The 27,697-nt window shown below is 39.9% G+C and overlaps 1 protein-coding gene across 2 annotated transcripts; it reads right to left on the reverse strand.

Annotated features, from left to right (window-relative positions):
- Positions 1–4,850: 4,850 nt before the first annotated feature.
- LOC125914668 (zinc finger protein 271) lies at positions 4,851–27,696 on the reverse strand. Of its 2 annotated transcripts, none has more exons than XM_049620198.1 (3): positions 27,342–27,696; positions 17,686–17,917; positions 4,851–7,822 (listed from the first exon to the last, which is right to left on the reverse strand). In XM_049620198.1, the coding sequence occupies exons 2-3, from the start codon at positions 17,783–17,785 to the stop codon at positions 5,811–5,813; spliced, it is 2,112 nt and encodes a 703-aa protein (XP_049476155.1). In that variant the 5' UTR covers positions 17,786–17,917; positions 27,342–27,696; the 3' UTR covers positions 4,851–5,810. The 2 variants fall into 2 exon arrangements, with proteins under 2 accessions (XP_049476155.1, XP_049476154.1); XM_049620197.1 differs by lacking the exon at positions 27,342–27,696 and adding an exon at positions 18,561–18,630.
- Position 27,697: the final 1 nt, after the last annotated feature.

Consider the following 27,697-nt stretch of genomic DNA (forward strand, 5'->3'; position numbering starts at 1 on the left):
TTGGTGTTTATACCTGATGAACATAAAATAAAGACCATGTGCAGTTGGCTGCTGCTGCTGTTTCGCTGGCAGAGGCAGCCCTGCCCGTCTGCCAGTCTAAGGGTCTGAGAACATTTTCTTCAGTGCGCGGCTACAGGGGTGGCTCCAGTGACAGCAGCAAACTTCAGCACAACTCGCTGGCCAGTATTCCTGGAGGCCATGACACTGACATCAGTTGCGTTTCAGTGGCAACAATGACATGAGAGGCCAGCAGAAGCTTCTCCTAGGTTCTCTTCAGATTTATGATAAAGATGCCATCACTTTTCCTTTTGTAGAGGTGCTTTTCCATTTAGAAGTCAAGTTGCTGCCCCTAAGTGGGTTCCTGCTGCAAGGAATTTGAGAAGACGCTGTTCCCTCATTTGCAGGACATCAAACGTTCTGGACATGGTGCAAATTTCCCTTTAAGTTACAATGGGAACCCAGAACAGCAGTGTATGAACTTCTCTCTACATTCTTTCTTTAGATTTACTTGCTATTCTTTTTTTAATTTCTTGCAATGTATATTTAAATCATTGAACTGCAGCCCCTTCTTTCCTAACACATGCACTGAATGTTATCATTTTTTTTTAATTTTAATTTTTTAAAATAAATTTCTCTTTAATCAGGGCTTTAGTTGTATTCCATAATTTCTATTTTTGTCTTGAGAAAAATATCTTTAAAATTTCCATTATGCTTGCTTCTTTTATTCATAGGTGATTTATTTATTTTTTAAAGTTTATTTATTTATTTTGAGAGAGAGAGAGAGTGTGTATGCATGTGGGGGAGAGGCAGAGAGAGGGAATCTCAGGCAGGCTTCGCACTGTCAGCCTGCTGCGGGGCTCCCGACATGAAGCTCAAACTCACAAACCGCCGAGATCATCGAACAATTAACCAACTGAGTCACCCAGGTGCCCAATCATATGTGATTTGAACGGTCTTAATTTCCAAACACTTGGGAATTTTTTTAGTGTGTATGTGTGTGTGTTACTGATTTCTAGCTGATTTCATTGTTGTCTGAAAACATATGCTAAGTCTTGCTGTCCAATGTGGTAGCCACTAACCAGAGGTGGCTATTTAAATTAATTAGAATTAAATAAAATGTAGTTCATCAGGCACATTAACCACATTTTAAAATGTGAACAATACTGACAAGAACATAAAAAGTTCTGTTGCACAGCACTGCTCTAAATTATTTCAGTCTGATGAAATTTGGTGAGGCTTGCTTTACAAGCAAGCACATGGCAAGTTTTGGTAAATGCCCTCTGCATACCTTAAAGAGGTTTTCTGTCATTGTTGGTTGCACTGTTATCTATATGTCAATTAGGTCATTTTGTTAATTATATTATCCATGTATACTATATTCTTTTTTTTAAGTTTATTTATTTACTTTGAAAGAGAGAGAGAGAGGGAAAGAGAGAATCTCAAGCAGGCTCTACACTCAGCGGAGAGCCCAATCTCATGACCGTGAGATTATGACCTGAGCCAATATCAAGAGTCTGCAGCTTAATTGACTGAGCCACCCAAGTATCCCTATACTCCTCTTTCACTGTAGATATTACAACAGGCATTCTTGTTTTATTAGAATCCATTATAAATTAGTACTTCTACCATTTCCCTGATAATGTATTTAGGTCCTGATTTGAGGCATTATTATATTTTCTTATAACCCATCTTCATTTAGATTTGCCCTCAGATTTACACTTTCTGTGGCTCTTCATTTCTTCTTAAACTTGTTTTTCAGTCTGGAATCATTTCCCTTTTTCCTGAAGAACTCCTTTTAGTATTTGTTTGAATCTATGGGCAGCGAATTCTCTTGTTTTTGTTTATCTGGAAATGTCTTTACGTTGCCTTTAAAATTTTTTAATTTAATTTTATTTTTTTGAGTAGAGCTGACATACAATGTCACACTAGTTTCGGGTGTATAACATAGGAGTCAACATCTGTACGTGTTATACTATGTTCACCACAAGTGTAGCTACTGTATGTCACCATACATATTGCCTTTGCTTTTAAAAGTTATGCTTCCAAGATATTACATGATTTTCTGGCATTATGTTGAGAAGTTAGTCCTCAGTCTTATTTGTTGCTTATTTGAATATAATGTGTTTTTTTTCTTTTTTTTATATATATTTTTTCTTTTTCTTTGGTTTTGTTAGGTACTATGATGTCCTCAAGTGTATTTTTCTTTGTATTTATTCTGCGTGGTGTTTGTAGTGCTCCTTTAATCTATGGCTTGATATTCATGAGTACTGGAAAATTCTCGACCACTCTTTCTTTAAATAGAGCCTCTTCTCATCATCTTATCTCATTTTGAGGCTCAAATTATTTGTATGTTAGATCTTCTTACAATATTAGGTATGATGCCTATGCTCTCCTCTGCATTTTGTTTCTTTTTCCCCTTCCTGCTTCTGCCTTGGTGTTTATTTACATCTTTCAGTTCACCAATCTCCACTTCAAAGTATCCAATCTGCTGGTAATCCTATCAGTTGAGCTCTTAATTGCAGTTGTTATATTTTTCAGGTGTAGAACTTCCATAAAACAGTTTTCATAGATTTATTAGAATCTATCTAATAAATTCTGGTAACACTTATTCATTAACATTTTGTTAAGTATATTAATTATAGTCATTTTAAAGTCCATGTCTGGTAACTCCAATATCTTTATCACTTGTGATTTTATTTCTAAACATATGTTCTTTCTCTTGGTCGTGGTAGCTTTTTTGCATATTAATTTTTTATTGACATAAATTCACCTGCCATATAATTTACTCTTTTAAAGGGTTGACTCCGGTGGTTTTTAGTAAATTCTAAAATATGCAGCAATTGGCACTAATTCCAAAACATTCCCAGCACTCCAAAAAGATACCCTATACCCGTCAGCAATCAAACAGCCAAACTTCCAAGTGGTTGCACCATTTTATATCCCCACCAGCAACATGAAGGCTCCAGTTTTTTCCACATCCTTGTCAACGCTTGTTACTGTCAGATTTTTTTAAATTAGATTTGTATAAGCAGTGTTACTTTTATAACTCATTTCTAAGACCTAGCGAGCAAGTTGATTTAGAGAACTGGGGAGAGTGAGGAGCGTAGGATGGCTACCAGTTATTTCATCTGTATGGCAAGGTGTTTAGCAGTGCAGTTCACCAGAACAGGGAATTCAGAAGGAAGATATCATGCGGGTGTGTGTTAAGCTCATGACACTAGGTAGAAGTGTGTAGTAAGCAGACAGCTCTTAAAATTTACTCTCATGAGAGAGGGGTACACTTCAGATATAAACTTCATCATCCTATTTTCTTCTTCATTTTTTTTAATTCCCAAAGGAACAGATGATAATTCATTGTACACTTTTTTCCTACTGACTTCACAACTTATCATCATGTGAATACCTTTTAGCTCCTCTACTAGTGACCCTCATGCTTTTATTTCCAGGCTTCCAAAATAGTTTTTCTTTCTGTTCTTCCCCATTTATTTATTTATTTATTTATTTATTTATTTATTTATTTATTTATTTATATTTTTGAGAGAGAGAGCGTGTGTGAACACAAGTGAGCAGAGGTGGGGCAGAGGGAGAGGAAGAGAATCTTAAACAGGCTCATGCTCAGTGCAGAGCCCAAAGTAGGGCTCTATCTCACGACCATGAGATCATGACCTGAGCCAAAATCAAGAGTGGTACACTTAACCGACTGAGCCACCCAGGGGCCCCTTTCTTTCCCCTTTTATTTTATTCTTCTGAAGGCAGTTAAGACGATCATGTCATTTCTTCGTTCAAAGACCTCAATGGCTTTCCAGTACCTTGAGAACAAAATGCAGAAATATGAAACTTAACCCAGCCATAACTAGTACTTTTCTATTTTCCATATGATACTAAACGCCAGAAAGTTGAAGTGCCTGTTTGTTTAGCATCGCATTCCTTAAGTCTTTTCTCCTACCTCGTTTTTTATTTCCATTTCATTCTGACTCTTTAAGTACATGTTTTAGTAATTATTTTCATGAACTGTTGGTCATAAGGGCAGGAACTCTTTCTCACCCCTTCAGCAGCACTCAGTAGAGTATGATGCTGAATGTTTATTGAATGAATGACTATGTACATACTTCACATCATTTCACATACTTGCTTGCTTCTTGTTGTTGACTACTTTGTTGACTACTTCCTTCTGCCTTTATGCCTCTACTCCCATCCTTCAAAACTCAAATTTCAAGGGCTCCATAAACTTTACCTTTTCTTTCTAATCACAATTGAACCTTACCTCCTCTGAGCTCTTATAAGCATCTTGTCTACACTTATGATTACACTGAGCCATGTGTTTTCTGTATACATCAGGCTTTGTCACTTATGCTTTGTTGGGACAGTATATTCTTCATGTATAGTAAAACCGAAAGAAAAATACCTTGCACGTAGTAAATAACAACGTGTTAAAGTGAAATATTAACTGGGTGATTTCGGGGAATATTCAAAGTAAAGGACAATAGTGGAATTTTAACAAGCGGTTAATCCTAGAAAAACAATTTGAGATTTTTATTTTTAAAAAAGTTTCTACTTTTCTGTTGAAAACTTTGCATATATACATATATGTAGCCTATTATCAACATGTATGTCAGAAATCAACAAACAGGGGCACCTGGGTGGCTCAGTTGGGTAAGCGTCCCACTCTTGATTTTGGCTCAGGTCCACCATCTTATGATTCATGGGATCAAGCCCCACGTGGGGCTTGGTTCCGAGTATGGAACCTGCTTGGGATTCTCTCTCTCTGCCCCCACCCACACCCTGCCTGCATGCCCGCTCTCAGACTCTCTTAAAATAAATAAACATTAAAAAAAATAGTCTGATAAACGTTGCCACTTGAAAAAAATCAATGTCTTTTTATTTTTAGACAGAATATGCTATACAAATTAGTCATACTGGATATTACTTTAGCTCTCATTTTTGTTCAATCTATAGAGACAAGATACACATAGTGGAAGAGAAATCCTCACACTCTGACATATGGAACTCTTTTAAAAAAAAATTGTTTCACATATTTAGGAGCTGTGATTAAATGGTAGTGAAGAAGGATTTCAAACCAATCAAGTTTATGGGCTACATTAGTGATAGCAAAACAAGTCCATATTTGCTGTGAATACTGCAGGAACTTGAAAAGTCATATTCATTAGGAAAACCAAAACTAGGCCAAAGAAAATTTTCTGAGAAAATGGGGCACTGGAGTTATGTAGTTAATAAGTTTAATACCAGAATAGCATAGCATGTTCACACAGAGGGAATTTAATGACAGATAATTAACAGTAGCATAAGGTAGGACTCTTCCATTGTCAGGAGATCAATGGCATGCTGATTATCAGAATACATGCCAATTAAGACATGGAAGGGAATTCAGTTTTCCCTACATCCTCTAAGGTGACTTCTCGGATATGCAATAGGTAATTAGGGCTCTCTAAAGGTTTGAGATTATAACACTAGTACACTTCTTTCTGAGTTCTGATTGCACGCCCCATCACACTGATTTTTACAATATCTGATAAGGTTCTGCATTAACACTTACACATTTCTTTAATGATAAAACTCTTCCCTTGTGGACTATATTTGAATAAAAGACCAAAGGTTTTTTTTTGTTTTTGTTTTTTTACATTTTAGCAGACAGAAATTCCTTTCCATTGTTGCTGACCTTCAGTAACATTTTTGTTCACATTGAAGCTTTTCCCAATTACAGGATTCCTCCTCAGAATTTTTAAATTTAGTTACGTCTCTGTTAAACTTTCATTGTAAAAATTATTTTCTGTCCAGTGGTTTTTTCCCCCTTACTGTAGCAAAAGAGTTGAGCATTGATTAAAACCTTTTTCATAATCATCAATAGCATTCCTAAGATTTTTTTCTGGTGTAGTGTCTCTGGTACTGAGTAAAGTTGGTGTATACTCCAAAGGTTTTCCCACATTCATCACATTTAGACTGTCTTCCCCAGAATGGACTATCTCGTGATCAATAAGATCAGAGAGCTGGCTAAAACTTCTGTTGCACTGACTACACCGGTGGGGTTTCTCCCCAGTGTGGATTCCCTGGTGTTCAGTAAGTTCAGTGCATGTGCTGAAGCCTTTCCCACATGCATCGCATTTATATGGCTTTTCACTAGTGTGGATTTTTTGATGGTTAATGAGATCAGAGCGCCGACTAAAGCTTTTGCCACACTGATCACATGAATATGGTTTTTCCCCAGTGTGGATCCTCTGATGTAGGATAAGAGCTGAGCACTGACTGAAAGCCTTTCCACATTCAAGACATTTATATGGTTTCTCCCCAGTGTGGATTCTCTGATGTTTGATGAGGTCTGAGTTCTGGCTGAAACTTTTGTTGCACTGTGGGCATGGGTACGGTTTTTCTCCCGTGTGAATTCTCTGATGAAGAATAAGGTCAGAACTCTGACTGAAGGCTTTCTCACAATGATCACAATGATAGGGCTTTTCCCCAGAGTGCACTCTCTGATGTTTAGTGAGGTCTGAGCTTTGACTAAAACTTTTACTGCACTGGTTACACCCGTATGGCTTCTCTCCAGTGTGTATTCTTTGATGTTTAACAAGGTCTGAACGACGACTAAAACTTTTAGGACAATCACTACATGGATAGGGTTTCTCTCCAGTGTGGATTCTCTGATGTAGAATAAGATTTGAGCTCTGACTAAAGGTTTTCCCACATTCATCACATTCATAGGGCTTTTCACCTGTATGAATTCTATGATGTTTAACAAGGTCTGATCTTCGGCTAAACATTTTACTGCACTGGCTACATGGGTAAGGTTTCTCTCCTGTGTGAATTCGCTGGTGATTCATAAGATCTGAAAGTCTACTGAAGGTTTTGCTACACTGATTACACGGATAGGGTTTCTCCCCAGTGTGTATTCTCTGATGCAGAATAAGGACTGAGCTCTGATTAAAAGCTTTACCGCACTCATTACATTTATAGGGTTTCTCTCCAGTGTGGATCCTTCGATGTTTAATAAGGTCTGAGTTCTGGCTGAAACTTTTGCTGCACTGATTACATGGATATGGTTTCTCCCCAGTATGGATTCTCTGATGCAGAATAAGATCTGAGCTCTGACTGAAGGCTTTTCCACACACATCACATTTATATGGTTTCTCTCCAGTGTGGATTCTTTGATGTTTAATAACATCAGAACTCTGACTAAAATGTTTGTTACACTGGTTACACGTGTAAGGCTTCTCTCCAGTATGGATTCTCTGATGCTTAACCAGGTCTGAGCGCTGGCTAAAGCTTTTAGTACAATGACTGCACTGATAGGGTTTTTCTCCTGTATGGATTCTCTGATGGATAATAAGATCAGAACTCTGACTGAAGGCTTTCCCACATTCATCACATTTATAAGGTTTTTCACCAGTGTGGACCCTTTGATGTTTAATAAGGTCTGAGCTCCGACTGAAACTTTTAATACACCAAGTACACGGATAGGGTTTCTCCCCAGTATGAATTCTCTGATGCAGAACCAGAGCTGAGCTCACACTAAAGGCCTTTCCACACTTATCACATTCATAGGGTTTCTCCCAATGGGTTCTTCGATGCCTAATAAGGCCTGCACTCCAAGCAAAGCTTTGCCCACATTCATCACAGTTATGTTGTCTTCTGTTAAAGAGATTTTGATCCTTTTCATTTAATGTATCTCCAAATTCACAGAATCCTCTGCATTCAGAATCCTGGAGAACATCATTTCTGGGGTTGCCAGACTCTTCAGGCAATGGTTCAATTTTTGTTGTAATTTCCTCCTCTGAAGCCACCTCTCCAATCTTGGTCTTAGTCTCACCATCTAGAACAATAAAAAATCCAAATGGAATGTATTCTCCATAGTGTAAGAAAGTTTGAGGTGAAACAGATTTGTATTTACCTATAAAATGCCGTCACAAGAGGGGAGTGCTCCAAAACACTGAAAATGACCCTCCGAAAGAGAAATTGGGAAGAATCAATAAGTAATGGACCATAATAACCATTTATTGAAGTGTCTCACCCAGATATGTTCTGTATACATCTGTCACAGGAAATCTGGGAATAGTGAAACCTAGTCATAGTAATTATGACAGTTTGACTAAATGAAAGCTAATACATAAGCAATTTATTAACATTAAGTAAGGTGAACAATGTGAAAGAATACTTGAGGGAGAGGGGGAAGGAGGAAGAAGGGGAAGGAGGAAGAGGGGGAGGAGGCAGTGGCAGCCTGGCTGTCACTGGGAGCACCACCAACCAGGCAGATCAGAGGCTGCTATTAGGGGAAAGAAGGAACTATTGAAGTCCAGGAATGGTCAGGACAGAATCTTAAATTTTCAAAAATAGGTCTTTATAATCTCTCATCTCTTTTGTCCTGATTATTACAAGCAAGTGGCTAAGAAAGAGCCACATTCAGTAACCAGACTTCCTAAGTATAGTGTGTGAATCGGGAAAAGATCAAAAATCTCTTCTGAGTTGATTTTTGAGGAGGCCATTCCTAGGCTTAACAATATCAGATGTCTGTGATGGTAGGAGTTCCACTGAAATTCTTGACTATCAGTCCACTGTTAAATGGGGTTTACTATAAAAGGCACACAGTTGTCAGACTGCAAATGGTCTAGAGAGCTGAAAACACGACACAGATTAATTTCAAGGGCGAAAGTAAAAAATCTCATGTCTCCAAGTAGAGGCCTCTTCCCTTTACCAGAGGCAAGGGCATTGGAAAAAGTTAAGTTTACGGGTAAATCTAAATGTGTACTGACTGACTTAAGCAACATGAACCTCTTACGGGGTTTACAATATACAGAGAATTAAAATACATGGCAAAAATAGCACAAGAGGAGGAAAGTCCATAAAACTAAAACATTATAAGATTTTTGGATTGTCCTAGAAATAGTAAACTAAGATAAACTGTAATAAATCAAACGTGTATGTTGTAATAGGTTTAAGGCAGCCTATTTCAACCAGGGTTCCATAAGAGAATAAAACAGTAAATAATTTGAATGACCATTTTCTTAATTCTCCCAAAGAAAGTTCACAGCTAGTACCATAATAGATATGCAGGAGAAACATCAGTACGTTGATTACAATGAATGCCCTAGAGCATTGGTGCTTAATTCTCACAGAATCACATCTGAAAAAGGCTGCTATGAGGTAACAATTAAACACAGTAAAAGGATGTGTAAACAGTAAGTTAATAGAGAAAAAAATGGAAAAACAAAAAAACCTGATAATGTAAAATTAGGCAAAAGGAGAAAAAAAGAAACAAAAGATGGGATAAATAAAAACAAATAAGATGACATATTTATTTTTTCCTTTTTAAAAAAATGTTTATTTATTTATTTTTCAGAGAGAGAGACAGAGAGCAAGCAGGGGAGGGGCAGAGATAGAGAGGGAGACAGAGAATCCCAACCAGGCTCCATATCACCAGCGCAGAGCCCAATGCAGGGCTCAAATTCACAAACTGTGAGATCATGACCTGCGCTAAAACCAAGAGCTGAATGCTTAACCGAGATACCCAGGTGCCCCAAGAATATGGTATATTTAAATCCAAACATCAATTATGTGGTATGTAAATTAACGATTCCAATACAAAGGAAAGAAAAAGCAACAGCTAACACTATACTTAATGGTTAAACATTGAATGCTTTTCTCCTGGGAACAAGGGAGCAAAATAAGGATGACCTCTCTTACCACTTTTATTCAACACTATACAATCTCTATTCAATATTGCTAGCCAATGCAACAAGAAAAATAATTGAGAGATACAAATAAAAAAAAGTCACATTGTCTTTACTAAAGTGTGTCAAAAAAGTTATATGTTGTACATGAGTTTATTGGAGCAATATACAAAACCCAACTGTATTTCAGTACACTAGATATGAACAATTAGAGCCTAAAATTAAAAACCTTTTCTTTGCAGTGGTGGGGGGGGGGGGAGGTGGCGCCTGGGTGACTCAGTCGGTTGAGCGTCTGACTTCAGCTCAGGTCATGACCTAACGGTTTGGGAGTTCAAGCCCTGCACTGGGCTCTGCGCTGACAGCTCAGAGACTGGAGCCTGCCTGCTTCAGATTCTGTGTCTCCCTCTCTCTCTGCCCCTCCCACGCTCATGTTGTGTCTCTCTCTCCCTCTCTCTCTCTCTCTCAAAAATAAATAAACAGTAAAAAAAAAAAAAAAATTAAACACAAGTGGTTTTAATGCTTGTGTTCTCTTTAAAAACAAAAGAAAAAAACAACTTTTTTTTTAAGTAGGCTTCGCACCCAACACAGAGTCCAACATGCTTGAGTTCATGACCCTGAGATCAAGAGTCAGACACTCAACCAACTGAGCCACCCAGGTGCCCCTAAAAACATTTTTTAACTGCACCAAAGGTGAAATATTTAAAAATGAATTCAACAAAATAAGTGTGGTATCTTTACAATGAAAACTGCAAAACATTGCTGAGAGAAGTTAAAGAAGACCTAGTAAACAGAAACATATGCCATCACTTATGGAAAGATAGATTTAATATTGTTAAGATGATGGAATCATTCCCCAAATGATCTATAGATTCAATGCAACCCCAATCAAAACCTCAGCAGGCTTTTTTGTAGAAACTGACGAACTGATTATAAACTTTATGCACAGAAGAATCTAAACAATTTTGGAAAGGAAAAACAAAATTGGACAAGTTATGCTACCTGATTTCAAACTTTATTATAAGGCTACAGTAATCAAAGCAGTGCATAAGATCAGACATATCTATTAATGGAATAAGACTGAGTCCATTAACAGAGGTGCCTGGGTGGCTCAGCTGGTTAAGTGTCTGACTTCAGTTCAGATCATGATCTCATGGTTTGTGAGTTTGAGTGGCATCAGCCTCTCTGCTATCAGCATGTAGTCCATTTCGGATCCCCTGTCCCCTTCTCTCTTAACCCCTCCACTCCTCAAAAATAAATAAATAAACATTAAAAAAAAAAAAAAGACTGAATCCATAAATAGATCCAAACATATACGTACAACTGATTCTCAACAAAGTTGCCACGACAATTCAATGGTAAAAGAACAGTCTCTTTTCAACAAAAAGTGTTAGAACTGAACAAGAACACAAATTAACCCTCTTTCCTTATGCTATACACAAAAATTAACTAGAAATGTAATATAAACCTAAATAGAAAATCTAAAACTATAAATCTTCTAGAAGAAAGCAAAGCATAGATGACCAAAGTTAATGCACAGACCTGTGAGTAAATAAATTTGTGTTGTTTAAGCCACCCAGTCTGTGACACTTTGTTATGGCAGCTCTAGAAGACAAATAGAGCATGTTTTGAACTATATACATTTAAGGAATTATATCACATATATTCTGTAACTTGCTTTTTTTGTTCAACATTATGTTTGGAAGATTCATCCATATTCATGTGTGTAGCTGTAGTCCATTCATGCTCACTACTATAGCGTGACATATACCACATTTTATTCACCCATTCTCCTTCAATGGACAGTAACATTTTGTTGTTTCAAGCAATGCTGATATGAATCTGCTGGTACATTTATCTCGATGCACATATTCAAGTGTTTCTCGAGGTTACATAAACTTAGGATCAGAATTTTGGGGTCTCATTGTTGAGTGTATGAGTTCACACTGCTCTATATTCTAACCAATATTAAGTCTATTCTCTTTTTTTTTAATGTTTATTTAATTTTGAGAGAGAGCAGGAGTTGGGGAGGGGCAGAGACAGAGAGGGAGACACAGAATCTGAAGCAGGCTCCACGCTCTGAGCTGTCAGCAGAGCCTGATGCGGGGCTTGAACCCATGAACCATGAGATCATGACCTGAACCAAAGTCGGATGCTTAACCGACTGAGCCACCCAGGTGCCCCAAGTCTATTCTCTTTTTAATCCATTGCAATCAGGCTTTTATCTCCTTAACTCCATCAAAACTGCACTTACTAGAATTCCTAATAAGCTCTATCTTGACAAATCCAATTCTCAATCTTACTTATTTTTTTGACATAGTTGATTACTCTCTTCTTGAAACATTTGTTTTCTTCTCGCTAATATACCTTTCTTCTATTGTCCATACAACAGAGTGACCTTTATATGTTATTTTCATGCATAAATTGCTCAAATGGTTTCCTTTTACACTAGGAATAAATTCCATGTCCTTAACTATGGCTTGAAAGTTCCATCTCGTCCTTTCTCTCTCTGTTCTCCTTTCATTCCACAACTACTCCTATTTTCTGTCTATTCCAAACTGACCCTGTTCCTGCTACACCAAAAGGTCCCTGGCATTTGCTATTCCCTCTGCCTGAAAGCCCTCATAGGGCTTGTTCTTTTACTTCACTTCTGTCTCTAACCAACTGTTATCACCTCAGAAAGGTACAATACTTGGTAAGCCCTGCATATTTGAGGCAACAAAGACCACAGTCGAATGTGCTGAAATAACTAATATGAGTAACTTGTAAGGTTGTTATTTTCGAGTGAGACTAGAGTAATAAAAGGCTCTGCAGAAGTCCAGATTGCAATGCAAGTTGTCCTGTCACGTGACTTTATGTATCAGGATAACCAATGGTATAAGAAGTGTCTGCAGCAGTCAGGCATGCTGTATTAGGCCTCTTGCAAGCCTCTAGAAGAGAACTATAGTGAAGTAAGGCCATACTCTCTTCTGTCAAGAACAATTTTCTAAGTGAAAGGCAGACCCTGGCTTGCACTTGGGCACTAATAGAGACTTAATGCTTGAACACGGAGCACCAAATGACTATTACAAACTGACCATTGTGAACTAGTTATTTGATCCATCAAATCATGAAACTGGACATACAAATCAGCATTCCAGTATAAAAGCAAGTCTGGAAGACAAATTCTATGTGCTAGCGACCTGGGTTGCCGCAGTGCCTTTTCCTATTGCTCCACTACCCCTCTCCATTAGCCTACATTCATGGCGTGATGGGAATTCCCTCTTACCAGTTAACAGAGGAAGAAAAAGTACAGAATTGGTTTATAGTTGGGCCTGACCAGCATGTGGACACTAGCTGAAAACGCAACTTTCACTTATTCCCTGACTCTGGAATGACCTGAAACACACTGGTAAAGGCAAATCTTCCCAGTAGGCACAATTTCAGGTATACACCTGGTTGTCCATTTTCATGGAAGGCAATATAGCCTAAGATACATGCCTATAATGATTCAAGGATAGTGACTAATGCGTTATATAATTAGTTAGGCACCTCAAAGAATAAGACTGGAAGACTAGAAATAAGGATTCTGGAAGAAAATTATGAGGCTAGATCTCCTAGAATGGGCAAATAATGAATATATTTGTGCCCCGGGTAAATACTCACCAAAGGGCATTCTCTGTAAAAAGCCTCTCAATCAGATGGGCATAGTGACTCATGTTATGAATGTCAATTAGCCTTTTTTTACTAATGCTTGCCCAATGGATTTATGTACAAAGTGGTCATGGCAGCAGGAATGGAGGCTATGCATGGGCTCAATAATATGGATGTCTGCTTATCGAGGCTGATATGCCTATCATCACAGCTATACACCCATGTAGCCATCTGCTGGGTCCAACACTGAGCCCCTAATAAGGTCCCTGGAGGGGAGCTAGCCAGCAACTAGGGGGCAGATTCATCACACTTGACCCCTTCTATCACAAAGAGAGCAACAATTTGTTTTCAAAGGACTAAACAGACAGCCCAGATACAAATTAGCGTTGACTTAAGAGAATGTGTATTATTATCATGGTAATTCTATACAATATTGCCTCCAAATGAGTCATTTCACAGGGAAGGAAGTACACCAATAAGCTCATACACGTGTAATTCACGGGTCTTACCACATGTCCCATCACCCAGAAGTAAGTGGGTTTCAGTAATTGTGGAATGATTTACTGAAGGCTCAGTTACAGTACCAGCCAGGCAACAACACCCGGATAAGTTTGGGGTACCATCATACAGGATGCAATATATGCCTTAAACCAGAGAACAATAAACAGTGTTGCCTTCTCCATGGCCAGAATGTATGGGTAAAGGAGCTAAGGGTAGAGGAGTAGTAATAAATGTCTCTTCTTACTATATAACTAATAACCCACTTATATTATTTTTACTTTCTATTCCTCTAATCTTGGGTTTGATGGGCTTGGGGTTCTGGTTCTCAAAGAAGAAATACTTCTACCATGGAATAAAGTCATGATTTTGTTAAATTTGAATCTGAGACTGCCTCCTGGCCACTTTGGGCTCCTCATGAGGCTGAACCAACAGGGAGAGAAAGTGTCACTCTACTGGCCAGGATGACAGATACCAATTGCTACTGGGGAACTGGCTGCTGCTACATAGTAAGGGCAAGGAACAATGGGTCTAGGAGTCAGGGGATTCAGTGGAGGTGCTTCCAAGTTCTCTCATGTCTAAAATGCCCAGTCAATGGTACACTGAAGTAATACGGAAGAGACAGGATCATCAAGGACTCAGATCATCCAGGAAAACAGGTTTCTGTTACTAAACTAGGTAAAGAACTCTGCCACTAAGATTCTGGCAGAGGGTGGAGGCAATATGGAATGGGTGATGTAAGAAGATAGTTTTGATTATCAGTTTTGGCTTTGTGAATAGCAAAAACTGTAGCAGTTATTTTAAGGTTATTATGCCTTTCCCTCCCTTTTCCTCAATACTTAATATGAAAAGCACCAGTGGCAGTAAAGTTTTATGTTTCAGATGAGAATATAATTAAAACAATTTTTTTAATGTTTACTTATTTTTAAGAGGGAGAGAGACAGAGCTTGAGCAGGGGGAGGGGAGAGAGAGAGAGAGAGAGGGAGACACAAAATCTGAAGCAGGCTCCAGGCTCTGAGCTGTCAGCACAGAACGAGACATGGGCTCAAACCCACAAACCGTGAGATTATGACCTAATTGAAGTCGGCTGCTTAACCAACTGAGCCACCCAGGCACCCCTGATGGGAATATAATTTAATTACAAGTCAACCTGCAAAGAAATGGTAGCTTAAGAGACTGTTTTTCTGCTAAGTTGGGAACATAACCCAAACAAAGAACAAAAGTATATAGATTAAAAGGGGTGGACTGTAATGGGATATTCTCCTTTTGACCCTCTAGATCTACTGCTTACTTTGCTCTGTGCTCCAAGAGGTTGATACCAGTTTATGCACTGCAGCTCTTGGAGTTCTGTGTCCTCTGGCTTGCAGTTAGAGTTGGCCCAAAGTAGGAGGAGAACTGTAGAATGACCAGCTATCCTGGTTGTCCACAACAGAGGGGGTTCTTGGGATATAGGACTTTCAGTGCTAAATCCCAGGGAAACTGAGATCTAGCTCTTCACTCTACATCCAGAGTCTCTTCTTGTTGGGCCAGGAGCTGGAAGTAATGTGTTTCTTTGAGCAAAGGCCATAGCTCCTATTGGCAGCTCTATCTTACAGGTATACTCTCCAGGATCTGGTTAGTCTCTCCCTTTGTAGCTTTAGGCCTAAAGGTAGCAACTGCTCCTCTTTTTTTTTTTTTTGATCCCAAGGCTGTTCTCTATTCCTTGTTAATTTCTATAATACTGCCCATCCTCTTCATGAAACACTGAATTGCTGAATTTGCATTCAAACCACCTGTTTCCTGTTAGAATCCAGACTGATACATCCTGGTTTGTTTTCTTCATAACCATTATCACTATCTATACTCTATTTTTCATTCATTCATTCATTCATTCATTCATTCATTCATTGTTTCTCCCACCAGAATATAAGCTCCTTGAGGGCAAAGACTTACCTTTTCAGTTCACTGCTATATGCCCAGCACTTATAATAGTGCCCACATAGAGTAACCCCTCAATAACTAATCATAGTATATGGTTAGTAACAATTAATAAGCTATAATCTGATTAATAAACATATATCAAAAATAAGTATTTGTTGAATAGTTAAATTATTTGAAAGATACATTGATGTTAGCAGTGACTACCTCTAGATGGTGGAGTTGTAGGTTAATTTTTCTATTTTGTGCCTTTCTATGTTTTATAAATGCACCGTATATAATTATATTACTCTATAGTAAAAAAAAGTTATTTAAACACACTCTAAAAGTCACAAACACATACAATATGTATATTAATTTATGTAAAACTGAAAGTAGACCCAATTCTGCAGTGATCCTCAGGAAAAATGAGAGCTAGCTTCCTGAGAATAGATTCTTAAGGTAAGACAAGTACTAAACACAGAAGACAGAAACAAAGTAAAATAGAGATACTTCAAAACTATAAAGAGGCAGAAGATCTAGAGTAAAAGAAAATGACAATAGAAGGTGAATCTCACAGGCCAAAGAGCAGCAATGGGAGGACCAAAATCAGCAGCAAAATATGATGGGGAAATGAGACGCTCCAAATGCCCATACCCTTGTGCAGTTCTCTTCCACAATGACTCTGGAACTGGTCATGTGATTTGCTTTGGTCATTATAACTTCAGTATAACACAAAAATAGGTTAGAAAAGTGCTTATGCATCCCAGGGCTTTCCCTCTCTCTGCATGGGAAACTGGCTGCCCTGTGAAAAAGTCTGGGCTAGCCTGCTGCAGATACATGACTCAAGCCACACCCGGCACTAATAGCCAGACATATATGACTGATACCAACTCAGACCCTGGCCCTAGCTGAGCCACTAGATGACTGCATGAGTGATCCCAGACAACCAGGAGAAAAACTGCCCAGCTGAACCCAGCCTAAATTGACGACCTACAAAACCATAAGAAAACATGGTTTAAAAATGTCTGATGTTTTGGGGCCCCTGGGTAGCTCAGTCAGTTAAGCGTCTGACTTCATTCAGCTCAGGTCATGATCTTCCGGTTAGTGAGTTCAAACCCCGCTTTGGGCTGTGTGCCGTCAGCACGGAGGCCGCTTCTGATTCTCTGTCCCTCTCTCTCTCTCTCTCTGCCTCTCCCTCACTCTCGTGTGTGTGTGGGGGGGGGGGGGATGTGTGCACGCACGCATGCATGTGCTCTCTCTCAAAAATAAATAAACATTTAAAAAATGTCTCATGTTTTAGGTCACTAAGTTTTGAGGTTCTTTATTATGTGGTAATAGACACAATCCTCAAAATAACCTCCAAAGTATGAGTTATTATATACTTATAAAATGAGGAAACAGAATGATGACAAAGCTAGTATTTGAATCCAGGCTGTCAGACTTCCAAACTTTAAACTATGCCACTACAACACATAAAAAGGATGACTTGAAAAGATGTTTTATAGTGTTCATTTATTTTTCAGAAAGAGACAGAGAAGGGCAGAGAGAGAGGGAGCCACACAATGGGAAGCAGGCTCCAGGCCCTGAGCTGGCAGCAGTTTGGGGCTCGAACTCACAAGCCAGGAGATCATGACCTGAGCTGAAGTCGGACGCTTAACTGACAGAACCACCCAGGCGCCCCATAGAAGATTTTAAAGGGAAAATATCAAACACTGACAGATTGGTGATAAGGTGGTTAGAATGGGAAAATGGCTAACTCTGGGGATTTAAGGAGAGGAGGGAATTCCATGAGAATTTGATTGCTAAAATTCACAGTAAAGCCATGTGACTGTGCTTGCAGCACTAAAGAGATAGTACTGCCTAATACCGTGAGGGGTAGGCAGTGAATACCAATAGCACTTGAAAAAGCTAACACAGCCCCAGTAACAACCCTCCCCACCACCTGAAACCATTAAGAAAGATATAACACACGGCTTCTCACCTGACAGAAGGCGGTGTTCTTGAGATTCATAATTGAAGTGGATCTCCATGGGCTGCAACGGGCCACTTACCACCTCAGGGAGCAACTGGAGAATTACCATTTCCTTAGTAAGCTTTTCTTGTCCACATAGGAGTCTGAAGCCTGGAGGCAACTGGGCACCACTGGGTTCGGAAGGGAATCATGGTGGAGACTGGAGATAAAGTTTCTGAGACTAGACCACCAGAAACATCCCCTAGATGTAAAAGAAGTGAGGGAGAAAACAAAATCTCATTTATCTCCACGAGCTTTTCTCTCAGAATTTACTAAGTTTCCTCCCTCATCATCCTAGAGTCAGGCATTCTTTGGATATGTGTACTCCATTCCAAGTCTAAAAACCTTCCAACATAAGTGGAGGTTAATGCTACTGAAAGAAGGGCATCCTGGAAAGATAAGGCAGGGGAGGGAATTAAAACTTTTGTTCCAGCGGTTAACACTGTATTGGGTGCCTTTATCATACCGAACTGACTACTGATCCCTCATCATTATGTTTTTCTTTCCCTCTTTCCCTTCTTCCAGCACTCACACGTGCAGGTTTCTCTTTCCCTGGCACGCTCGTCTGATCTGCGTGAATGCATCCCCTTCCTGATTTCCACTTGCCCCCAAAGTTTCTGGTGTTCATTCAGGTGAACTCAAGGCCGAGGCGCTGACCGGATACCCAAAGCACACTAGGCCAAGGAACCACCGAGCCCAGGAGCGGCGCCTGGGGGCGATCCCGGCGGCCTAGACTCTCCAAGGACTCAAGAAAACACACAGGGCTCCCTGGTGGCGCTGCCAGGTGGCACAGCAGGCGAGATCACCCGAGTTCCCCGGCCCCCGCGACCTGACACCACCCATACCTTGACTTGTTCTCCAGGTCACTGTCAAGCCTCACAGGCTGCGAACCCGCCATCGCCGCGTCCGCTCTAGGAATCTGGGAGGATTGCTCAGCTCTATGGCGCGGAGCCTCGCACGTGAGCACACGCAAGGGGGCGGCGGCCACGGCGGCGGGTCGGGTGGTGTTTGCCGAGAGTTAACCCGTGAATCTCCGCGAAGCTGACCTCAGCGGAGCTGTGGCTAGCGACCTGGTGAGCCAGCGACAGGTACCTTGCTGGCCTGTCTGCCGGTTCTTGACGTGAATGTCGAAACGCCTTTCAGGAAAGCTCTCTGGGGCAGGGTGGGTCTTCTGACTACATAATGGGTTCTTATTATCTTATTCTTTTTGAATCCCCACTCCACCTTCCTTTCATATTTGCTGGTGTGCTTCCATTCTAACTTTCTACCTGTCCTGTTTTTTTTTTCCGCAGAACCGTGGCATGCCTCCAAATAATTTGGAAGCCTTGTCAAAATACTTTTTATTGGACCTCACCCTCAGAGTTTACCACTCAGTAGGTCTGGGGTGGGAGCCCAGGTTCAGGTGCTTTTGTTGTTGGCTCTGGGACCACACTTTGAGAACCATTGCCCTAAAAATAAGTAATGCTCAGCAATTCCCAAATTGCTGGGAAGCTGGATTTTCATAAACTTTGCCATCAAGGAAGGCCACAGGGCCTACTTCAGACGGCTTACTTAAGACGAAATTTAAAAATATGTGAAGAAAAACGAAAATGAAAACACAGTAGTCCAAAAATCTTTGGGATGCAGCAAAAGCTGTTCTAAGAGGGAAGTTTATAGCAATACAAGTCTACTTCAAGAAGCAAGAAGAATCTCAAATAACCTAATCTTACACCTACAGGAACTAAAAAAAGAACAAACCAAAATCAAAACCAGTAGAAGGAAGGATATAATAAAGACTAGAGTAGAAATAAATGAAATAGAAACTAAACAGTTTTCTTGCCAGTACAGTCCTCATTGTGGCTAAAGGATCAGGGTGAGAAGAAGGACCTGAAATTTGGGGGGATGGGGTGGGGTGCATATCATGATAGGAAAGAATATTGTTGTGTCCTTGGAAATATCTTGGGAAGTAAGGGGGGATTAGGAGAAGGATTGAGACATGTGATTTAGGTTGAGATGTTGGGAAGAAGAGGTACAGATTTGAGAAAGTGGTGGCTGGCTGAAATGATGGTTGAGGTAGAAGTAGAGGTCTTTCTGTCCCAGCTCAAGACCCTCTTCTGATCTCTGAAATCTTAGGGATGTACAAATCGAGGCCCTGATATCCCTGTAAATAACTTGTTTAGGTCCAGCCCTCCCAAGAAAGGAGTGTAGATACTTTTTTAAAAAACCAGTTTTATGTGATATAACAGACATATAACAATCATCAAATATTTCGGGTAGACAATTTGATAAGCTTTGTCATATGTATATAGTAGTGAAACCATCACCACAGTCAAAATAGTGAACACAACCAGCAACCCAAAAAGTTTCCTTCTATCTTTAGTATCTCCTCCCTTTCTTCCCACAGCTCCCAACCATTGTTCTGCTTTGTGTTACTATAGATTAGTTTGCATGTTTTAGAGATTTATTTAAATGGAATTATACAGAATGCACTCTTTTTTTGGTCAGACTTCTTTCACTGAGCATTAGTACGAGATCTATGTTACTGTGTGTATTAGTAGTCCATTCCTTTTTGTTGCTAAATAATATTCCATTGTTATTTATTTATCCCCTCATTTATTTATCCACTCATGAATTGATGGGAATTGGGTATTTCCAGTTTTTTACTATTACAAATAAAGGTGCTACAAACATTGGTGTCCAAGACTTTACATGGACATATACTTTTTTCTTTCATGGTAGTTGTATATTTAACATTTTAAGAAACTGCTACACTGTCAGAGTGGCTGAGTTGTTTTTCATTCCCATCAGCAGTATATGAGAATACCATAGTTGACATACTACTTTTGAAAGGTTTTTAGTAAAAGAGAATGAGAAAGAGGTTAACCAGAGGTTAATTCTTATGTGCAAAGTTAAGGGTTTTGTTAATTTTTTACATGGAAATTATCATGTGAACATAGACTTTGTGAGCATTTAACCAAGGAAATCAAACTTTTTTTCAGATTGTGCTAGATTTGTTGCCTTGTGGAGTCTTACCAAAGATGCATTCTGAGGCTAAGAAGCCAGCTTGGAATCTAACAGTTTGATCAGTCAGCCAGAACAACCCTAGACCCAGTTGTGGTCCACACCAGCTGACAATGAAGAGGTTCCTTTCAGTAAAGTAAAAAGAATTCAAACGTTTCCAAAGAGATCAGGAGTGATAACACAGGCATGGGAAATAATATGAGATTCTCAAGAATAAAACTGATAGCTCACCCACCAGTATTCTACCTGATTTCTGTTTCCTATTACATTTCTTCTTGGGGGAAACTAGGCCAAACTAACATATGTCTGATTTAGGCATAGGTTCTACAGTAGTGGTTCTTAATCCTTTTTGGATAATATGACTACTTTGAGAATATGATAGAAACTATAGACCTCTTCTTCAGAAAGTTGAACATCAAGACCTACATGTGAACTTTTGCTTATCATGTATTATATTGTATGAGAAATTAATTTCCTTTAGACTGTATAATCAGTCTTCACAAAGAATTAATTTTAATCTAAAAATAATCTCTAGGTCCAGGTAAACAAGGGAAATAAATCCAAATTGTGAAGCCAAATGAAAAAAATTGACTTTCCTTTTTGTCAAATAAATATTAACAAGTAGACTGTTCCTGTTTGTTTTGTGAATGATATATCTAAATTATGGACAATCCAATGTCTTTGAAATGTTAATATGCATTCCAATTGACTGTGACTTTTTAAAAACAGAACCCATGCTGAAAACTGAGATTCAGAAAGTGAAATAATGGCCAATATAATCAGTTTCCAACGTTCACTTTGACAGAGATGCATAGGCTTGTATCAGAAACACCAAAACTCCCCAAGACCTCTAGAGTTGAATTCAAATCAGATCATTTCTTTTCAGTCAGTGAGGTCACTGGCATCAGTTTGAAGTCTTCAACTTCAAAACCAAGTCACAGAAGTTTGAACAACTCTTCGTTTGTACTTAACATTGTTGTGGGTTGAATTGTGTTCCCCCATCTCCAAAGATATGTTTAAATCCTAACCACTAGTACCTGGTTTTTTTTTTAAATTCTTTTAACGTTTATTAATTTTTGAGAGACAGAGAGACAGAGCATGAACGGGGGAGGGGCAGAGAGAGAGGGAGACACAGAATCCGAAGCAGGCTCCAGGCTCTGAGCTGTCAGCACAGAGCCCGATGCAGGGCTCGAAGTCACAAACCACGAGATCACGACCTGAGCCGAATCCGGACGCTTAACTGACTGAGCCACCCAGGCGCCCCCACTAGTACCTGTTAATGTGACTTTATTTATAAATAGGGTCTTTGCAGATGTAATCAAGTTAAGATGAGATCATACTGGATTAAGGTGGGTCCTAATCCACCAACTGGAGTCTTTATAAGAAAAGGTAAGTTCAGACTCACAGGAGACTCACAGAAGGGAGAAGAGACCATGTGAATGTGAAGGCAGACATTAAAGTGATGCATCTACAAGGCAAAGAGCACCAAGGATTGCCAGAAACTGCCAGAAGTTTGGAATTAGGCATGAACCTTAGAACCTTCACAAGGAGCATGGTCCTGCCAGCACGTTGATTTTGGATTTACAACCTCCAGACTGTGAGAAAATAAAGTTCTGTGGTATTAAGCCATTCTGTTACACCAGAAGTGAGGTGCTGCTTTAACAAATACCTAAAAATGTTGATGTGGCTTTGGAGTTGGGTAATGACTAGAAGCTGGAAGAGTTTTCAGGCTCATGATAGAAAAGACCTACATTGCCTTGAAGAGATTGTTGGTAGAAATATGGATGTTAAAGGTGACTCTGGCAATGACTTGGAAGGAAGGGAAAAGGATAGTAGAGCAGTGTTCTTTCGTCTTAGAGAATACATATATTGTCATGAAGAGAATTTTGCTAGAAATATTGAATATTTAATACACTCCTGATGAGGTATCAGACAAAAATGAAGAAAATATTATTGGAATCTGGAGAAAAGGTGATACTTGTTGCAAAGTTAGCAGAAACTTGGCTGAATCATGTTCTACTGTTGAGTGGAAAATAGAACTTGTAAGTGATGAACTTGGATTTTTAGACAAGGAGCTTTCCAAGCAAAGTATGAAAGATGTGTTCTGGTTTTTCCTTGCTGATTATAGTAAAATGTGAGAGGAAAGAGATAAATTGAGAATGGAACTGTTAAGCAAAAAAGGAATCAGTACTTGATAATTTAGAAAATTTCCCAGCCTATCCTTTCTCTGGAGACAAAGCCATGAATGTAGCTAGAAAACTTTTGGTGGAGAGGACTGGGTGTGTGACTCATGGATCCAATCAACTATCTCAACAGAAACCAGAAACAGAAATGGGGTTATCCAGGAAGGATCTTGGAGAACCCCTGCATATAACTGTGGGATCCCCTTGATATCCACAGAAGACCAGCGTGGTTTTTGAGAATGTTGTATCACCAGAAATACTGCCAGCTTGGACTGAATCAGACAGAGACAGGACAAAATGAAGGAAGCCTGTCAGATTTCTAGGATTCTACATGCAGGAAATGGGGTGCCCAGTGAGGGGTTCCACTTCTGAGGGCTGAGAGACCAGAGCCACCTCAAATGAGAGGGGCTGATGAAGCTTCCATTGTCGCAAGGGGCATACAAGCAACAGGGTAATTTGGAAACTCTACAAATATTTGGAAATTAAATAGCCCATATCTAAATAACCTGTGCTTCAAAGAAGAAATCACAAAGGAAATTAGAAAATATTTTAAACTCAGGGCGCCTGAGTGGGTGGCTCAGTTGGTTGATCATTCAACAGTTGATTTTGGCTCAGGTCATGATCTCAGGGTTGTGGGACTAAGTCCCAAAGACGGGCTCCATGCTGAGTATGGAGCCTGCTTGGGTCTGTCTGTCTGTCTGTCTCTCTCCCTCCTTCTGCCCCTATCTCACATGTGTGTGTGTGCTCTCTCATTCTCTAAAAAATATATAGATAGATAAATATATATTTATCCATATAGATAAATATATAAATATATATATATCATTCTTTAAAATGTTTATGTAAATATAAATATATATATATATTTTAACTGAATGAAAGTGAAATGCAACATATAAAATTTTATGAGATGCATCCAAAGCAGCATGTAGAGAAAAATTTATAGCTTTAAAATGCCTAGGTTGGCACGCCTGGATGGCTCAGTTGGTTAAGCGTCTGACTTCTGCTCAGGCTATGATTTTGAGGATCATGAGTTCAAGCCACGCGTCTGGCTTTGTGCTGACAGCTCAGAGCCTGGAGCCTGTTTCGGATTCTTTGTCTCCCTCTCTCTCTCTCTGCCCCTCCCTGGCTCATGTTCTGTCTCTCTCTCTCTTTCAAAAATAAATAAATATTTAAAAAAATTAAAATGCCTATGTAAGAAGAAAATCTCATGTCAATAATCTAAGTTTCCACCTTAAGAAACTTGAAAATAGGCAGTAAACTTAACAACAAAAAAGCAGAAGGAAGGAATTAATAATGATTAGAGTAGTAATTACTGAAATAGAAAACAGAAAAATAATAAAGAAATATCAATGAACCCAAAGTTTTGTTCTTTGAAAATATAAGCAAAAATTGACAAACCTTTAATAGACTGACCAAGAAAAAAAGAGAGAGATTAACAAAAGCAGAGAAGAGGGGACATCACTACCAACTCTGTAATAATTTAAAAGAATATAAGGGAATACTATGAATAACTTCATGCCAACATATTATACAACATAAGTGTCATGGACAAATTACTTGAAATATACAAATTACTAAAACTGAGAAAGAAATAGAAGATGTGAATAAATATATGAAAAGTAAATAAATTGAGTTAATGGTAAAAAACTTTCTAACAAAGAAAAGCAAAGGCCCAGTAAATTCTATCAAACATTTAAAGAATACCAGTCTTTCACAATCTCTCCCAGAAAATAGAGAGGGCCAGTAATTACTCTGATGCCAAAGCAGACAAAGATATCACAGGAAAAGAAAGTGATCTGGAAAAGAAAACAGACCAATATCTCTAACAATATAGACACAAAAGTCCTCAATAAAATATTAGCAAATTAACTTCATTAATACATAAAAAAGAATTCTACACTGCGATTCAGTGTGTACCAGTGTAAACCAACCTAGTAGGTTGGTTTAACATGCAAAAATTATATAGAGATTTAAATATCTCACTTTCAATAATGTTCATCAATAATAGAATGAATGGATATTGGTATAATCCTACAATATTATTAGAAATAAAAATGTATGGCATACATCTGCACAAAACTATATGAATGGATTTCACAATGTTGAAAGAAGACTGACTTTAAAAAGTACATATTGAATTCCATTTATATACAGTAGAAGAAGAGGCAAAACCAACCTATCATGTTCAGAGTTCAGTGTAGTGGCTATCTTTCAGGGCTAGAGGAGGGTGGGGACTTGAGAGCACAGCGGGTACTTCTGAAGATCGATAATATTGTTTCTTTGCTGAGTGCTGGAACAGGAGGAGGTTCCGTTTGTGAAAATTCAACAAACTGTATGTGCACTTATTTACTTATAAAATCAGCATTACTAACCAATACTGTTTGGCTGTTCTGCATTCAGAGCATCAAAAAACAAAGACCAAAATGCACCATTTTTTATTATAATGCTTCATCTTATTTTCTGAGACAACTCCACCTACCTATCTGGTATTATTCTCTCCCCATCAGCTATGTATCTCTCTTTTCTTCTATCTTCAATTTTTCTTCCTACTCACATTTTACCTTTTTTCGACAAATTAGATCTCTAGTATCTTTAAAAAACAGACATCTTTCAATCTTGTTGTCTAGTCCAACCAAGTGTCCTTTCTCGTCCCTTCGTGCACGACCACATTTCTCAAAGAAACTATTACCTATTTTCAGTGTCTTATCATACACTTCTTAACCCCTGGCAAGTACATTCCACAGGTTATCTCTCTCCAGCCCTTCTTCTGCCCCTCCCCTTAATAACACCATCACCTGGGGTGCCTGGGTGGCTCAGTCGGTTAAGCAGCGACTCAGGCTCAGGTCATGATTTCATGGTTTGTGAGTTAAAGCCCCACATCGGGCTCTGTGCTGACAGGCTCAGAGCCTGGAGCCTGTTTTGGATTCTGTGTCTCCCTCTCTCTCTGACCCTCCTCTGCTTCTGCCCTGTCTCTGTCTCTCAAAAATAAATAAAATGTTAAAAAAACAAAAAAAAAACCCACATTGCTTAAAAAAAAAAAATACCCAGCATCACCTGAATTCTCACCTCCTCCAGCTCTCTGCCCCATCTGCTAGTAACCTGTTCTCTCTCCTGAAACTCTCGCTTGACTTTTATGATGTTTGAACCATCTGGACTCTCCTCTTCTGAGAAGCTCCTCTTCTCTATATGTTCTTGCTCTTCCCACCCCCACACACTGGTATTTTATCATTCCGTTTATTTTCCCGTAAGATCTCCCTTGGCGATGTCATCCCCTTCTCTATCTTCAATCATATTTTCAGATACTAGCAAATCCTGCTAAGTTCATGTTTCCAAATGCCTGTTTTCTTTTTCTTACCTGTTTTGCCCTTTAATCCACTCTACTATGTAAGATACCTCCCCAAAGTATAATTCAGGCCTTGTCACGTGTAAACGGCCTGCGCTGATTACTAAATGAATTCCAAATTCCCGAGTGGCATTTGAAACTCTCGAAACGTGACACCACTGTATCCTTAAGCCTAGGTTCCAGCCAACTAAGATGCTGGGCTAATTCCCCAGCATGCCCTGAACTTCCCATTGCGGTGCTCTGCCTCTGGCCACTCCTCTAAGTCAACATTTTAGTCGTTAGACAAGACTCAGCTTAAGTAACGCCTTCTATGAGAAAATTATTCTCACTCTTCTGCTCCGTGATGGCCCTGCACGCCCTTGCCCACGACGGCAGGGTCGATTCTCCGCTTTGCATCCTTGCCCAGCCTGGGCTGAGCCCTTCCCCTCCGTCCCCACGCACTCCACCCCGAACTGTCCAGAACTGGCACTGAAGGCAGGCGTTTGTGGTGTACGAATGTGGTCACGTCTTCCTCTTCCCCAAATGTACAGATATAAGGTTCTATTTTTATATCCTTGGAGATAAAGCTCTCTCTCTCTCTTCCTGTATTTCTTTTTTCTTCTCTCCGTCGCCTGTCAACCATTTTGAAGCGGGGCTGTGGGGGACCAGGTCCCCCGCAGAGACGCACTCCTCCCGGCCTCGCACCCCTCTTCCCAAGCCTCCGCGCGGCGCGCCCGCCACCGAGCTGCAAATATGCAGTCCTCCCGGCTTCCTAGAGGGGTGCGCCCGCTCCCACTTCCGGCGCGCGCCGCCCGAGGCTGTTCTGCTCCCTCCTTGGGGTCTGTCCCGCAGCCCGCCGAGCGAAGGGTGAGTGAGGCGGTCCGGCAGCGCGGCCCCGGGTGCTTCCCAAACCGCCCCCGTCCGGCCTCTGCCCTCCCCGCCGCTTTGCCTCAGCCTGGCCGTGACACAGGCAGAGTCTGCGGCAGTACCAGATGGCCTTCCCACCTCGACGCTTCCGTCCGTCCGCGCATCCGTCAGTCGGGCCATTTCTTCACGCATTTGTTCGTTTGCCTGCCCATCCACCCGCCCTAGTGCCCTTTGACTTCACAAGCACTTACCGTGCTCCGCCGTGTGCCAGGCCACGGGTTGAGGAGTGGGAGATAAACTGATGGAATCTTTCCTCCCACTTCTCATGCGGCCAGAGCTCGCTCTTGAGTCAGGTCTCAGCTGACCGTCTTGACTTCCCCAGTCTAGGTTAGATAGATTCTTTGTCAGTCACCTTCAGAGCCCTTTCTACTTTCCCCTTTGTAATTCTTATCACGTAATTATGCGTCCTTTCTGTTTAACGTCTGCCTCCCTACTAAAATTTTAAGTTCTGTAATGGCAAGGACACGGTCTTATTTATAATTCTTTGCTCAGTGCCTAGCGCAGTGCCTGCACAAAGTAAGCATTCTGTATTGTTGAAGAAATGTGT

This window comes from Panthera uncia (assembly GCF_023721935.1).
Source record: "Panthera uncia isolate 11264 chromosome D3 unlocalized genomic scaffold, Puncia_PCG_1.0 HiC_scaffold_8, whole genome shotgun sequence".
Lineage (NCBI taxonomy): Eukaryota > Metazoa > Chordata > Mammalia > Carnivora > Felidae > Panthera > Panthera uncia.